General features: G+C 38.3%; 2 protein-coding genes across 12 annotated transcripts in view; one reads left to right on the plus strand and one right to left on the minus strand.

Moving 5' to 3' along the window:
• Window positions 1-15,388, plus strand: part of APBA2 (amyloid beta precursor protein binding family A member 2) — a 109,568-nt gene extending 94,180 nt beyond the window's left edge. For all 4 annotated transcript variants that reach the window (XM_075431684.1, XM_075431682.1, XM_075431683.1 and 1 more), the window contains 5 exons: window positions 1,857-2,036; window positions 4,009-4,221; window positions 5,006-5,125; window positions 11,398-11,538; window positions 12,955-15,388. In XM_075431684.1, the coding sequence (XP_075287799.1) occupies window positions 1,857-2,036; window positions 4,009-4,221; window positions 5,006-5,125; window positions 11,398-11,538; window positions 12,955-13,026 (726 nt within the window). In that variant the 3' untranslated portion in view covers window positions 13,027-15,388. The remainder of the gene's footprint in view (window positions 1-1,856; window positions 2,037-4,008; window positions 4,222-5,005; window positions 5,126-11,397; window positions 11,539-12,954) is intronic.
• Window positions 15,358-16,688, minus strand: part of ENTREP2 (endosomal transmembrane epsin interactor 2) — a 168,630-nt gene continuing 167,299 nt past the window's right edge. For all 8 annotated transcript variants that reach the window (XM_075431688.1, XM_075431690.1, XM_075431687.1 and 5 more), the window contains one exon: window positions 15,358-15,950. In XM_075431688.1, coding sequence (XP_075287803.1) covers window positions 15,765-15,950 — 186 coding nt within the window. In that variant the 3' untranslated portion in view covers window positions 15,358-15,764. The remainder of the gene's footprint in view (window positions 15,951-16,688) is intronic.

Here is a 16,688-nt window from a genome sequence, read left to right on the forward strand (position 1 = left end):
TAAAGCCTAGAGTGCTAGACTGGGATTGTTCTCAGACCTCAGCTCTGCCAGTGCTTTGCTGGGGTGATCTTTTCAAGCAACCTCATTACATTATCTCAGAGTTTTATACAATGCTGAAGACTTTCATAAACATTCATAAAAACCTGGAGATACAGATGAAATGAAGATGTGAGAACTGGCTGTTACTAGCAGTAATAGAATAAAATGTGACTTCTAGATGTGTTTGCTTTGAGAATGTAGAATGGAGGAGAAAGCAAAGGACTAACTACAGAGCAAGCAGTGGCACTGGAGATCAAAAAAAGAAGTCAGTAAGGACTGGTGACAAATTTTAATAATGGAACAATATAAAAATGTTCTTGATGACTTCTGTACTACTACAAACCTCTTGGTATATTGGTAAGATTTTAAAAGATGTATATGAAGGAACAATTTGTGACTGGCTAGGCTAGTTATGTCCTTGATTTTCTAAAATCATTTTCCAGTCAAGCAGACTGGTGCTTTTGTGTACTGCAGTACAAATGAAATAAGAAAACCATCTTTTAGCATCAAAGAATAGTTTTATAGGTTTGATTAGTAATATTTTTAGGGAGTTACGTTCTAAGATGCAATTAACTCATCCTCAGATCACTGGGAGTTACTCATATCCCCTGATGACAGAATACAGTACCTGAAAACCACCAATATACGAAACTCAATGTGGCATTCTCCTGTGAGCTGCAGTAAACGCAGAATAGGAAAATAAAAAAAAAAAATCAAGTGTAGAAAACGTTGACTACAAATTCCTTTTCCTGCTCTTTACCTCTGTTTGTCTGTGTTCCAGTTCCATCTAGTGGAACAAGATATTAAATGTTATGGCAGTTCAATAATTAATTAGTTGACTTTTGCAGTGTGCTGAATGTGCGAAGTTGTTGGTATTATTATCATTGTCAGTTTCTGTAGATTTCTTTCTAATATATATATATATATATTTCTGACACATCCAAATACCAGTCACTGTAATGTTTCATTAATTGTACTCACTATACAGCCCACTGTAATGGGAAGTCACCTTTCATTGCGTAGTGTAGTAAAACGCATGCGCAGATAAGTGCTCCAACAATTAATAAAGACACAGGGGATTTTGACGAGTTGTTCCTAACATTAACAACCTATACTCATGGCACTGGCTGCATTCTTGAAAGCATCCCTGACAGTGCTAGTCAAGGTGTTAATGAGAATAGCTATTGTAGATGTGCAGTGCTATTGCTGGTTTGCTGGGAATATGAGATGGGTATCATGGCAGTAATAGGAGAGCAGATGGTTTTGCTGAATGAGTGTTTTCAGTCTTATAAAAACAAGGTGGAGAAGTAGCAGGTGAGTTGGCAACCAAAATCATCAGTGCATACATGTCTGTGAAGGCGTGTGCAAGCAGAGCATCCGTTCTCTCATCATTCCTGCAAATATACTGTGATCAGAAGCAGGGTTTGTGACAGCCTTTTCTGTAAGCTCTGTTCCATATTGGTACAAAGCCAGTACTCTCCAGTGTTTATTGGAACGAGTACATAAATAGCATATGGCTGCTTGCTACTGCAATGTACTGATGAAAGGAGATCAGTAGGGTTTTTAAATGGGGTTTGCAATTTGATTTTGGATGTAATGAATTCTTTCTGTACAACTGACCTTAAAGTGACTTTACATCCATACTAATGGAGCAAGTGACCTTAAAGTGACTTTACATCCATACTAAAGGAGCAACTTTGCAGGATCCTTTATTCTGACTCTGTCTTAAAATCCAGTCTCTCTCTTGTTTCTTCTGGTTTCAGTGGTAAACTGTTTATTAGTCCTTTCTCTGAGCTACGTTTTGTTCTACATTCTAGGCACAGCTGATAGCTCAGTCAATTGGTCAGGCTTTCAGTGTGGCTTACCAAGAGTTTTTAAGAGCCAATGGAATTAACCCAGAGGATCTCAGTCAGAAAGAATACAGTGACATCATCAATACCCAAGAGATGTACAATGATGATCTCATACACTTTTCCAATTCAGAAAACTGCAAAGAGGTAAACTACTTTTGGAATTTCATTTCAGATTCATCCAATTTTTCAGAGGAATGTAGTTCTCATGGAAATCTTTTTGCATTTTAAGGACGAATTTACATCTCAAGATGTGTTGCTTCATCAGTACTGTGCGACTAAAAGCAGTTTTAGAAGTTCTTGGAATTTTTTGTTTTGATTTTCAGGGTCTTTCTGCTTCCATTGATCAAAACAGTAATAAAGAATATTTACATCTGACATAGATAAGCTCTGTGCTATTCACAGTACACAGTGTGTTTTTATGCTTTACCAATGTATTGGTGCAGAAAGAGAGATGACAATCCATTTTAATGCATGTTGTAAGTGGTTTCTTATTTAATAGGTACAAGGACCATGACTCCAGGATGCTATGGCACTAAGCAGGCCAATTTCTCTTCCCCTATTAGAACACTGGCAAAACTGCCACGTGAAACGGAGTTTCACACTCATAATGCATGAAAAGGCAAGAATTTCCCTTAAGTGCCCCAAACTACATAAGTGTAACTATTTGTATTTGAGTTTGGATGTAATGGATTCTTTCTGCATAACAGCCATATATTTCACATTTTACAGTTCATATAGAAGTCATTGCAATACTGGGCATTCCAAACCAGAATGTGGCAAGCGCAGTTGCACCCAGATTCTGTCCTTTGTCTTATACTGCTGCACTGTGACAGGAATTTGGGACATGTTCCAAAGGTCACAGTTTCTATGCTGAGTCCTGAAGCAGTCTTCCTTTGAGATGAACTGCAAATTAATTAATCCTTCAGTCACAGCTTTCCTGCTTATTTATTCTAGCATTACAGGTTCTTTTGTACAGCATGTGTGTTCTTGGGAATAGAGCATTTTTCACCTATACCTGCCGATAGAAAGATTATGATTTGATGTGTAGTATTATTCATCTGCAGTCACTAGATATCAATAAAGTGTTTTCATGTGCATATAACTATGACAAACTATTTCTCTTACAGCAACCAAGGGAAAATTCAGTTGAACAAATCTTGGTTTAACTTAGAATCAGAACAAAGAAATACAAATGTGTCACATCTCAAAGTGATTTTAAAGATCATTATTTTTGTGGCACCTTTGTTTCTAATTGATTTATGAATGTTTGAACAATGACAGAGTTGTGGCATACTGGTTGGTTCAAAGCCTTGATAGGTAGCTTCAACAGAAGTCAGCTGGCCTTCATGATTCCTGTAAGTACGGATGTCCCTGTCCTTCCACATTTCAAATAAGACAATTCCCAGTATTTTGCTAAAGAGTATGTTCTCTACTTAAAACTCTTACTCCTCTTCTGTAAAAGTTAGATATGCTGTAATTACTGAGCAGTTAACATCACCATATTGAAGTCGTCATTTACATTACATCAGCACATCAGGGATCTCAGATTAACGTACTAGGCACAAGTATATTCAATAACGTTAATAATAATAACAACAACAACAACAATAATAATCAAGCGCTACAACAACAATAATCATCAAGAGCTCCTTGCCTGAAAATAAAGACAGACAAACCCTGAGATCAAGAGACAACCTGAGCAGCGATGGCAGAGGTGGAGCTGAACTCAAGCCTGTGTTCCAGGCATTGCCTTAGCCACAAAATGTTACAGCCTCCCCTAGCTGCCAGGTTCCAAGAAGGATAAAAACTTCTTTGGCACTCATTCATTTGGTATTCGGTTCCACCACTTTCTATAGAGTTAACCAATGTATTAGTTTTTTGTTTATTATAAGGACCTGTCTGACCTTCAACAAACAAGTGGAGGATACCCCTGAAAAGAAAAAGGTATGCATTACACAGTTTTAACAGTGTTTTTGAAGTCTTGCTACTACCTGATGGCAAAAAATAGAATTATTTTTGTAATTTGTAGGCATTATTCAGGAACAACTAAGACGCTAGTACTCAAATTTAGATGAATCAAAGCAAAAAACATTTTTTTTTTTCTTTTTAATTGCAGCTCCAGCTAGAAAAACAGAAGGGAGAAATTCTTGGGGTAGTGATTGTGGAATCTGGATGGGGATCCATTCTACCCACCGTTATCCTGGCTAACATGATGAATGGAGGCCCTGCAGCCCGTTCAGGAAAATTAAGCATTGGAGACCAAATTATGTCCATTAATGGAACCAGTTTAGTTGGTCTACCTCTTGCAACATGCCAAGGGATCATAAAGGTACCCCAAACTTACAACTGTATGCTGTAGATTGTAAGCCATTAGACCTGTAATATTCTGACAAGCGACCCTGGAGATTTCCAGCAGATACAATTCTCATATCACTGAAAAAAAAAAAAAAAGTGATCTATTGTTAACAAAAAGTAGAATTAGAAACAGAGATTCAGTACAGATAATGTACAGAAATTTAGAGCTGGAGAATTTAACTGCAGCTTTGTTACTGGACTATAACAAACAAGGCCAGGTCTGAAAAACTTGCCTAAATTAAGTTACTTAGCTATCTTCAAAGTTTGAGGCTTCACTACAGCCTCCAAATTAGTATCTGAGGATTAAAATCTACTGTGCTCCATGGAGATTAAATGGATGGAGGCTGGTAGACTGCAGGGCAGACCAAGTGAGTATATGAAGGTTCCCCAGACATGATGGAATCTCAGAATGCATTATCATTAATCGCTGAGATTAATGTCTGTTCAGATTTACCAGCAGCAGCAGCAGCAGGAGATCAATTAGCCAGATGCTGGTAAAGGGCAAACAGTAGTCAGTTTTGGTTTTTCTTGAAGTTTTTATAGTAATTAAAGGCAAAGTTTTGGTATGTTTTCTTGCATCAAATAGCTTGGGAAATACATAAAACTGAGAAATGTATCTAAGTTAACAACAGATTTCTGTTAACTCTAGCTGTTCTTTCTCAGATCAGCTGCTTTATACTCTTGCAATTAAGAAACCACTAATGAAAGAGCAAATTAAGATCCATTTCAGAAATATTAACTTTTGGAATATCTTACAGGGTCTCAAGAATCAGACGCAAGTCAAACTGAACATTGTCAGCTGTCCTCCTGTTACTACTGTACTCATAAAACGGCCAGACTTAAAATACCAGCTGGGCTTCAGTGTACAGAATGGAATTGTAAGTTTCTGTGTTCAGTGATTGTTTTGGTTTGGGGTTTTATTTCCCCCTTTCTTTTTTATTTTTCTTTCAAGAAACACACTGAAGTACTGAAAAAATCCTTGCACATGACCTCACTTTTTGTACTGTGATCCCTTAATTAATCAAAACCTTATAGTCACATGTCTGACTAATATAATGCAAATGGACACCACCAGGAGAACAAGTACTGCCATTCGTGGGGAATTTTCCTACATAACACAGCCACCAGATTCATAGTCCAGATTGTTTGGTGCATTATCTGGATCAGCTAATTCATGTATAACTCTGTCATTAGTGTGCCAGAGTTGCATGGAAAACAGGTATGCTGAAACAGGATTTTACAATTATAACATTCTAATCTTAGCTCCGATCCTGTACCTCTTTTCTAAATTGCAGCACACATTCACTAAGACTTTCCATTTTTCTTCTGCTGTGCATAATTTATTTGGATCACATGGTAGCGGGCAAAGGAGTGTAATTGTGACCTCCTCTGGTTAAAACTAAACACCTCTCACCACAAGTAACTGTATAGGTTGTGGCCCAGGTGTCCCTTCTCTGCATGCTGCAGTTTCCCCTGTAGTAACAGCAGCAAAAAGGAGAATGAATGTGGCAGGTAACACTTACCCAGTGCAGCTCAGGGTCCTGCTCTCGTAGTTCTTCGTAACCAAGCCATTCTCGGATGCCTTTCCAAAGCAAACTCCCAACACAACTAGCTCAGGTAGTCACCTGGCCTTTCTGGGGGCTGATACTAGCATTATGGACTGTCTGTAGTGCAGGACCATCACCATCTCCTCTTCCTCCAGTCTAGGAAAAAAATAAATCAGGCTGCTCACGCAGAAAACCACATCACAAAGGACTGTGGGCTCTGGTCCCCTGTTCTGTGAAACTCATGGATTGAAGTTGCCAGACTTCTGTTTGCCACTCTTGGAAGAGTAGCAGGTAACTCTGCAGGATATGGTTTATGGGTCTTACTGTGCTTTAGCAAACAGATGGCTCATTGTGGATTTTCAGCTCTGCTAGCCATCTCTTAAGTTATTATTGCACCTAAGATCACATATCAAGTTGTGGTCACAGCAGAGACTGGTATAAAGAACGCCGCTACAAGCCTTGGTCCAGCTGGAAGCACTCTGGAGTGATACCTACAACAGACTGACATCCTTTAGAAGCAGAGGTTTAAAGTGTTTGTCACTTTTGAGATTGATGTTCTGACACTTGAGAGAGGTCTGTAAAAAGATACAGAAAAATGAGGTGTGTGGTGTATTTCTGTCCTCCTTTACCTGTGCTTATTCCCTTTCACCTACGTGTACACGTATGTTACGTGGATATGGTTATTGCTGGTAGTTCACTGTTAGCAAATCCCAAGTCTTGGTATGAGAAGGATGGGATCTGCTTTTACAAGATCTCACAGAGGGTGCAGAGAACAGCATATAACACTGTATGAGGCACTGATTTATTTCCTGATTGCTATCCTTTGTAAATCTAGTATGTTTGCTGGTGCTATGGTAAAAAGAGGAAAATATACTTAAGGAACAACACGCAATAGCATGGTGTGTTTATCAACTCTTTTAGGAGGCCCGTCATAGCATTGGTGGGGGTTGGGTCAGGGCTGGGGAAAATAATCAGGCCAAGGTGGATTAGAAGAGGTGTATCATGTCTACACATGTCCAGAGGCAGTTACGGAGTTTGTGAGACAATCTGTTCATCTTGTCCCAGCTAATCATCTCCTACATAATTGGAGCCTTAGTTCTGTAAATGCTGCAGAATGCAGTTGTTTGCTTTCACAGCGTGCTCCCTCCATCTACTGGTCATTTGTCATATTCACCACACCGGAGAGTCTGCATTCATTCCAGTTAAATGAGCAACATTTAGATGACACCCAATACGAAGTTTACCAAATTCAGCATAAAAATCCTTCTCAGACAATAAAAAAAAGGAAGTGTTGTAATACATTTCATTTATGAAGAGTCTGTGTTTGAACATGAAAGCCAATGAACAAAAAGGGGAGATCAACATCTGTTGTTAGGCTGCTACATAGACAAGCTTCTGGGCCTGTAAGCCCTTCCTCAGGTAAACGATCTCTTACTTCACAATATGACTCTGCAAAGTACGTCTCTGGTAGTTTGACACTGAACTTTTAAAAAGCCATTTTGTAATTGCCAGAAATTATTACAAATTAGGACAGGATTCAGAAATAATATCCTTATTCTTTGTTGGCTCAGCATTAGCACAGTGAAGAAATAAATGGCTTGCTAGAACAGGTATAATGAAATGTCTCCTACTGCTACAGCATTATCTTGTCATGCATGCAGCCAGTACGTATTTCTGTGCCTCTTCTGATAGCAGTTTTGCGGTGGTTCCTTTTCACCCTGCCTGTCTCATCTCTGCAGGATGTACAGCTACTGTATTAGTGAATAGCCCATAAACAACCTCAGCATACAAAAGTACTCTGAGCTGGGTTTTGCTTGCATAGGGTATCAGGAAGATGCCGAGACTGGGCTGCTACAGGTGACTATTTTCTTTGTGTATTCTGTGGAGTTTAATTAATGCAAAGCCTGAAGCTGTGCTTCATGGAGCACTAGTAGTGCCAGCTTTTGCAAGTTTCAGTTAGGGAACAGCACAACAGCATAAAGCAGAGTATTAATTTTGCAAAATTCCTCTTGCACCAATGATGCAAATATTGTTCATGGATCTTGAAAGCTACTGATGTAGTTTCATTGCATATTTATAAAAGTAATCTACAATTTGAACTGTAAAACTTTAAGAAAAAAAAGAAATATTGTGCATACATATGAAACAAGTATGAATGCTGTTTGATGGGGAGGTAAACATAAGGTGACTTATCAGCCACCTTCGGAAAATCATTATACTATACTTCTTTTAAAATGATGCTATTTAAATACAAGTGGTCCTCTCATATCAGATCATTATCTTGTTTTCTAGATTACAAAAAAACCCTGCATATCACCAGTTGTATTTTTACTGCTGATAATGCACCACTTCTCCGTCTAGATCTCAGAGCTCAGACACTTTGAGACGTGCATCTACCCGAACCCTAGCCTAGCACAATTCTATCTAACCATACAGTAAAACTAGGTAAAAGTTAACAGAACAGACAGTTTATTCTTTCTTGCTTGCTTTTGTTTATATTTATTTAAACTGTCTGGGGAAAAAATGTACAGGGTTTAAATAGAGTAATATAGGAGTAAGATGAGGCGAAACCTGGTTTAATAGGTTATATAAGGCATTTACACAGAATAAATAGTTTGCCTTGCATTGTTCTGACCCTTGTGTTTTGCTACACAATGGGCAGTTGCAATAAAACTGATTGTGAAGCTACTGAAGTTTCACATCTGATGTACTGCAGCTTATCTACGATACTGCAGAATCTTGAAGAGCTGAATGGATTGAACCAGTATGGTTTACACATTTCTTTCCCCCCTTCTTTTTAACTTCACTTTACATAGTAAATAGAGTATAGGCTCTTGCTCAGAAGAAGATCCAGATCCATCGTGCTTTATTTAATAATATTATTGCTGTCACCATGTTCAATATGCATAGCAAGCTAAACAATCCTGGCTGAATAGTCATATTTAGTGGTACTGCTCACCTTGCCAGCCTAATCCGCCACAACTCCACTGGCTGGAGACAAAAGTCATAAGGCTGCTTTGAGTCAGCCACTTGCAAATACAGGAGCCACATAAACATGTGCTCTACAGTATATTTCTTTACATCTGCACTCTGTCTCTAGTTTAACAGGATCTGTGAGGCTAGGCAGAGCCACCTGGGCTCTGTATCTGTTTCTCTTTCTACCTCGCTAAAATAGTTAATGCTCACAGAAAGGAAGCTTACTTACTTCCCTGGACAGGGATCAGATTCTTGAATGAAGATAAGAGACTGCTTCCTATGTCTGAGGCTGTTAGAAAGAAAAATTCACTGATGGCATTAAAAGTGCTTTGAGAGCCACACAATGAAACATGCTCTGGACAGATATGCAAGTCATTATCTTTTCCTTCATGCCAGTGGGGTGAGAGATCACATTTTCATTTACTCTGAAAGCTTCTATTTATTTCAGCTGGCTGTACTGTCTCTATATTTTATTTTCTTCTGTGAAAAATACATTTACAGGGTTTTTTCTGGCACACTCTGCTTTTTGTCCTTTCAGATTACTGCATACAGTCCCCAACAGCAAGGAGCAAACTAACAGCGAGTTGAATTTAGAAGCTTTCAATAAAAGAGAAGATCTGTGTAGTACAGCAAATGTTGTCTTTTATATGATTAGAAGGCAGATTACCTGCAAAACAATATATTGTACGCAACTGAAATTCTAGACACAATTCTGTGAAGGGTCCTGATGGTGCCTCTGTCCGTAGAAGTCCATCAGAAATAGTTTATGAACCACAGTAGGTAAAACTCGGCCACTAAAGATAGCGTGGTAGAAGATAAGTCTCATTGCAGGAGAAAGTTTTTTCTCAGAAAGCTGATTAAGGCCTTTTATAAACAAAGAATAACTATATATTTTCACTCCCTGTATCAGACAACCTGAACTTTGAGTAAGAAATTATTTCATTTTTTATAGCATTATTTGTAAAGAGGAATTTAAAGGAAACTGTTAGTGTCATACAGAAAAGATTCAGTCAACCACAGACAAGGTTTTACCTTCACTGTGCTCCAGCTTGGCCATGTCCCCACATTCTGTGTTTCTGAATTAGATTACAGACTCACCGGGACACAAGCCACATCTTACCATACTTGTATTTAGCTCTGAACAAATGACCAGATCTCAGCAAATAATAATTCTTGGCATATGATTCTAGCCATTGGCTGTAACTGCAGAAACAGCCATCTTTGGATGCTCTAGCACCCACTTCTCTTCCTCCAAGAACAGATTTTTCTCAGTAAACAAAAAGTGAATCTCAGCACTGCTGAGCTCTGCTCCATTTTGCTGACTCGAGCTGTATGTTACCTGCCTTACGTGCTGCACGAGCTTAGTCTTCTGAAATAACTTACCAACAATTGCTACCTAATACACAGCTGTCCTGTCTGTCAGGGAGGGCCTTGTCATAGCACAGATACTGTTGCTGAGGAGGAAACATTCTTTTAAATTTGCCATACTGGATTGAGATTTTTCTTTCTGCCTGTATACCACATGTGTTGCAACCTCAGAATAATTTTAAGTAGCAGTGTCTGCTGGGACATGTCTGGTGAATGTAATTCTTCTTGTAGAATTATTCCCCTGTTTTAGGGGGCATAAAAGTCAAAATTTGTGCCTAGTTCTTTACTGGTACCTGCAGCTGCCAGTTGAAACAGTGTCCTGACTTGCCTTCTTCATCCTAACCTCCCTGTGGCCAGCAAGCACTGTGATGCACAGAGGAAAGCAGTGGCTCTGGAGAGTAGAGGACCTTTTTCCAGCCTGCAGAGGCACGTGAAACAAGCTGTCATACTTCACTGTGTTGAGAACAGCTTGTTAAAAGAAACAGATTTTGCACATCATAGACTCATAGGGATGGCTTGGGTGGAAGAGACCTTTAAAGGTTATCCAGTTCCAACCCCCCAGCCACGGGCAGGGACCCTTCCACCAGACCAGGTTGCTCAAAGTCCCATCCAATCTGGCCTTGAACCCTGCCAGGGAGGGGGCAGCCACAGCTTCTCTGGGCAGCCTGGGCCAGGGCCTCACCACCCTCACAGTAAAAAATTTCTTCCTTATATCTTTGAGATAGATCTTTCCTTATGTCTTCCTTATATCTTTGTGACCCCTTGGGCAGATCGCCAGCTATCAATATAGAAGGTCTGTATGGCATCATCCTTTTGTTCAGCCTAAACCAGCATTTGTGTAGGGTTAAGGATTAAGCTTTATATCTTTTTTTTTTTTGCACATGTGTGAAAAAATTGCTGTTGTAGATGAATTTTTTCTTTAGCACTTTTTATATTTCCCACTATTCAGAAAGAATAATGTGGTAGTCTGCAGAAAGAGTCCAGGTGGCAGAGTCTTTTACATGGCTGCTACCTGTGTCACTGTGTTAGGTACTTATATGTTCTGAGTCCATAAGAATGAAAACAAAAATTGTAATTTGCAAAAATTTTGGAAAAAAACCCAAACCAACATTTAAAAACTTACAGTATCGCTTCATAATTTCCACAAGTATCTTCTGGAATCCTTACAGTATCACCACTCATTATTATGTATTAAATCCTAGTAACTGCTACATTATGACATTTCTCAACTTATAATAAACTTTGCTTTCTCTTGGCAGATTTGCAGCTTGATGCGAGGTGGAATAGCTGAGAGGGGTGGGGTAAGAGTAGGACATCGTATTATTGAGATCAATGGACAAAGTGTTGTTGCTACTGCTCATGAGAAGATAGTACAAGCATTGTCTAATTCAGTGGGAGAGGTAAGAAAACAAATACTTCATCAAGGAATTAAAGCTGTTGAAAGATTATATTTTTCGGTTGAAATGAGTGTCTTAAAACAGTATTAAAACTACCACCTCAGTAAATTGGAGTTGACCACTAATAACAAACAATTAACAGAACATTTTTTTAACAATTAGATGTACATTGACTGCATTTTTCCACTCATTTTCAAGAGTTCCTGGCATGATTCTGAGCCTTCAACCTACTGTTTGAATTAAACCATCAATTAAGGGAATAAATCACACACGAATGTTAGCTATGAAAAATGTCTCCTGGCTTATCACTACAGCATCTGCCACAGAAATAAGTTAATATACAAAGAGCTGTAAGATTCAAATTTATATGTATTTTAATAATTTCATTTCCACTGAACATTTCGACTTACCTTTGCATCTCTCTCCAGTACTTTTAGAGAAGTCAGCAATGAATGGACAAGAGCCGTCAATTTATCAAAATCCCTACTGAATTTAGTGGCAGTATCACACACAACCCTGGCCAGATCTTCCACTAGTCCCTTTGCCAAACATCAAGGATAACTTTCCTGTGGAAAATGATACTTGAAAAATAGTACAGAGTGTGTGCACATTGGCAGGAACAAAGCTGTAGATTTCAGTAGAACCTCCATAGCATCTCACTAAACATGTCAGGACAGTATGAAACTTTTTTTTTCAGCATGAAGAGACCAAGATATCAAGGCAGCATGTGGCTGGCGTGGGTCTGTTTTATCATTTCGTAAAGTTTACCTTCCTTCCTCTTGTGTTGTCTGATAGGTACTTAGAGCTGTTACTACATTTCTGATACAACTCTGACTACCTGATGCCGTTAATCCTGTTAGTCTGCTACATTCCTCTTGACACTTACCACAGTACTCCTTGTAGAAAGAACTAAAACACACCAGCCATGAGAGAACTTGTTCCACCAAACTCTTGACTGGGATTTAAATACTAGGTGATAAAGTCCAAGTTTTGCGTTCAGAGGATCATACTCCAGTTAAGAGAAAATATATACAAAATGACAGTCCCACAGGGAAGGAAGACAAGAAAAATTTAAGTTCAGTTAATACCAGAACAGTAGAATGAATTTTCAGAGAGGTTTGTGCTGCTTCTTTTTTAAGGGCTGCAACTGGAGTAGGGTGTAACAACGGAAGGTGTTTCGGTGTCTTTATAGCATCCTGTCATTGTCATTTTAAAAAAAAACCACACACACAAAAAAAAGCAAAGACAGCAAACCAGCTTGTTAGAACAAAAGAACTTTGAAGTAGAAACTTGGGTACCATTCACATCTATAAAACCCACGACAATAAATGCACTTGCACCGCAGGGAGAGACAGACTGGGCCTTACCGATTATTTTGAACTAGCAACAATGTTAATTTCTATGTAAATCCATTGACAGATTCACATGAAGACCATGCCAGCTGCCATGTTCAGGCTTCTAACTGGACAAGAGACACCCCTGTACATCTAGCATGCGACTCTTGCAGCAAAATAACCAAATGATTCCATCAAAGCTGAAGCCCTCATAGCTGAAGAGAATTTTGTATTTTGTATGAATGAAAGTCTTTGAAGCTGACCTGAGGACTCCGAAACAAGGAACAGACAGGTGTCTCTGCCTTTTCTCTCCTTCCTTTTTATTTCTTTGCTAAAAAGTGATGAGAAGGATGGTCAAAGACAATAATCATTGACAAAAATCTTTGTAAAGCATTAAATATTTTACAACATCTTCTAAACTTTTCTCATAAAACTTAAAACATATTTATTTGTAACCTTTATGTGGAGTGACGTATGTCTGTCTTGTTTGATAACATGGTGAATGTGAATATTTGATGAATGAGACTGCAGGAAATGGCAAAGAGAAGCAATCAGAGAAAGCTGTGGCTGCCTCAAGTTTAAAAAAAAAATCCCAGTCCCATAAAATAGTCCTATACTGATGGCTTTGCATAATTTTAAAACTGTGCCGAGTAGATGGTATTTCAGTGGAAAGGAATGTGTGCAGTTCAAACTTTTAGATTCTAACGTAAAGAAAACCACTGTAGTACTTGATATTGTCATGACAAGTGTAACCTGTTTGGCAAGGTGTGAACATAAACATGTAACAAGTGTTTCATATGCTAAATAAAGAATAATTGCCACAAGATTAAAAGCAAAATATTTATTTAGATACATATTTATTTTTAATGCTTGTGATTTTTATGATTTAACAGAGTTATTTCATGGGTGACTTATTGCACAGGTTGTGTAATGTATGTGTTGGGCTGGGTGGTGGGGGCTCTTTAATTTTTGCATATTACCGTTTTGTTTGTATTAGCTTAAAATGGGAAAGCCATGCTTACCTGTTTCTGTCTTTTATAAAGCATTCTTATTCCTAAGGCAATGTGTTCTGAATGTAAATTGTTTTGACAAAAAACCTAGCACCATCAGCAGTATTAGAATGTGTGTAGATAAAAACCCTAGTAGTAAAGTTGTATTCCTTACGAGATAAATGTTAATTGGTGTAACTTTCCGTCTAGATTTTTTTTTTTTGGCTAAGACCTTGAAGAAAATACACTGTGACTTAAGAAGCCTTACCATGCAGTAACTAAAGAGCTTTAGATGACTGTACTTCACGGAGTAGTGTGTTGCATGCAACTGACCTTAGGAAAGAATTAACCTACTATCACTAATAAATCTGAAATAATAAAGGAAGCTTGCTTATTTTGTTTGTTGTCTAAGTTTACATAATAAAAAAAATCCAAGTAGAAGCTCATTTAATTCTTCATCTAAGTGCAGTTGCAAAGGTCGCAGATTATTTTTTTTAAAAGGAATTAATCTCTTGAATTAGGAATTTGTATAACATTATTATTGAGATTAGATGCTTTCAATTAGCATACCTTGTTGCCACTGGATGTCACTGTGACTTCATATCAATACAGAAGCATGCTATAATTAAAATACACTAAAATGGATGATTCTGTAAAACTTAAAACTACCCCTCTTCAGCTACATTCCTTTGTGACCTTTTCACAGGATATCTGCCCAGCTCAGAGTGGCACAAATGAAACCAGTATATGATTAAACTTGAAATGGAAACTAGCACTACTGACAAGCACTGCTGCAAAAAAAAAAACCCTGAAATGTCAACCTGTGGTAGGTTCTTTGTGAGAACCTTTGGTTTAAGGCCTTTCTAATTTCCTCTCAGAGAGCTAGGATGAAGCTTGCACTGGAAGACGTTGCTGGCAGACCTGTGTTCATGCTGGTAATCAAATTAGTGTCAACGGTATTTACTTCCTGATTTTTTTTTTTAAGATCAATGTTAAATCATAAATGCAGCAGAACCACAAGGGCATGTTTTAGTAATACAATTGTCAAAACTACTAATTCGAGTGACAGTTCTTCTTGAAACAATGTTCAGGGCTCTGCTAGATAAAAATTCATCTAACTTCCTATCAGTTCCTGTTTGTAAAAAGTTTGTGAAGTCTGCTTTTTGGAAATGCAGAATTTCAAAGATGTCTTCCCTAATGCATCTTTTGGTTACAGCTTGCAGAGTACTTAAATGTCAATTTTCAATAGCACACGCTACTCCATTAATAAACTTGTGAGCATTCAGAACAAAGGAAAAATAAATCACACTGCAGCCTTTACTGTAATTTAAAAGGGCAACATCTGGGGGGGGTGTCGGAGGTACTGGAGGAGCAGTTTAATAGGACAGATCAGTTAGCCTGGCATGAGAGACACTGGAAAAATGGGTTAGAAGTGGCACTGTATGTGCGTATGAATCACCTTTACATTTCTATCCAAATCAGTTATTGAAAAAGCAAAGTCCAGAAATACTTTTTATTAAAACACTGATCATAGTTAAAACACTTTGAGGTACATAAAATAAACACAACTTTTCAGTTGTACAGCCGGTCTCTGGCGGTTTTGCAATGGTTTTCAAGAAATGCTAGGCAGCATCAGTAGTATTTCAATAAGTACAGTGAAATAAATGCCTTTCTGGTTGAGAAAACATTTGTTACGACTTTACTAATAAATCAGTTAAAATTTTGCAAAAATCAGGGCTGAAATTTACATTCAGAAAAACAGGTGTTCTCCTCCTGCTGTTGGAAAAAAAGTGGAATTCCAAAGGAAGAGACTTTTCCTTTTTTAAGTCATCCACTACTTGTATTTCTCCCAGTCCTGGTTTCTTCCTTAATTGTCTCTGCTGGGATCACATACCTGTGAATATTATCAAAGGATGGTCTCCCGGCAAACTCCAATTAAACTGTGAGGCCTGTCCCGCTCTGAGCTGCAAGTGATCTGGGACCTACGTAAGAAGGCAACTGGAGAGCTCAGAGCACCACAGCTCTGGAGATGAAGATCTTCTTGAAGTCGCTTTCTAGAGGTATTCGCATTCTGCTGGGAACTTGTAATGACCTGTGTGAAAGGGCAGGAACGGAGAAGGAAAAAAATGGGGAAAACAGGGTGAGAAATGTTTTCATTTAAAAGGTGCAGTCCCTGAATATGATTTCATTTAAGTTATCTAATGATGGCACTCTCCCTAAGGAGATGTGTGTTTGTGCAGCCATCCAGACACCTTCTCACTTCTGTTCTCACAGCTGGTCAGGGCTAAGTACCGGCTACTGGAAGGCCCGGCAACAGGCCTCGTGGCTGTACCGTATGTAGTGTGGAATCAACAATGGCGCAAGCAAATACGTTTTTCTCTCTATACCAATAAAAAAGAAACCTGTGGAAAAGGCAGCAGCTCTGCCTTACAATCGACAAATATAACTTTGGAGCAAATTAAACTCATCTGTTTCTTTTAGGAGAAAAAGAGGCTTCACTAGCTTTGCTGAGGGTGGAAGAGGACTAAAACCTTGCAAGCCTGGTAAACATTTTGATGTTAATAGAACTGTCAAGCTACTTCACAAACCTGAATTATACAACTGTTTTACCAAAATTCTGTGTCGTCTTAAGTAAATTGCTGGGATGCCTTGGATTTTCACTAATTAATAATGGTTTTTGTCTGAAAAAAAATAACTGTTAAAGTTATTTCTTTAATGTGAAAAAACTGTATGTCTCCCTAGAACTAAGAAATCCACACAGGATAAAAATGGGACCATTGGTTTCTGGTTTTATGTTCTACATAAACACTCAATTTTTTTTTATACTGTT

The sequence above is a fragment of the Opisthocomus hoazin genome, chromosome 10 (assembly GCF_030867145.1).
Source record: "Opisthocomus hoazin isolate bOpiHoa1 chromosome 10, bOpiHoa1.hap1, whole genome shotgun sequence".
NCBI lineage: Eukaryota > Metazoa > Chordata > Aves > Opisthocomiformes > Opisthocomidae > Opisthocomus > Opisthocomus hoazin.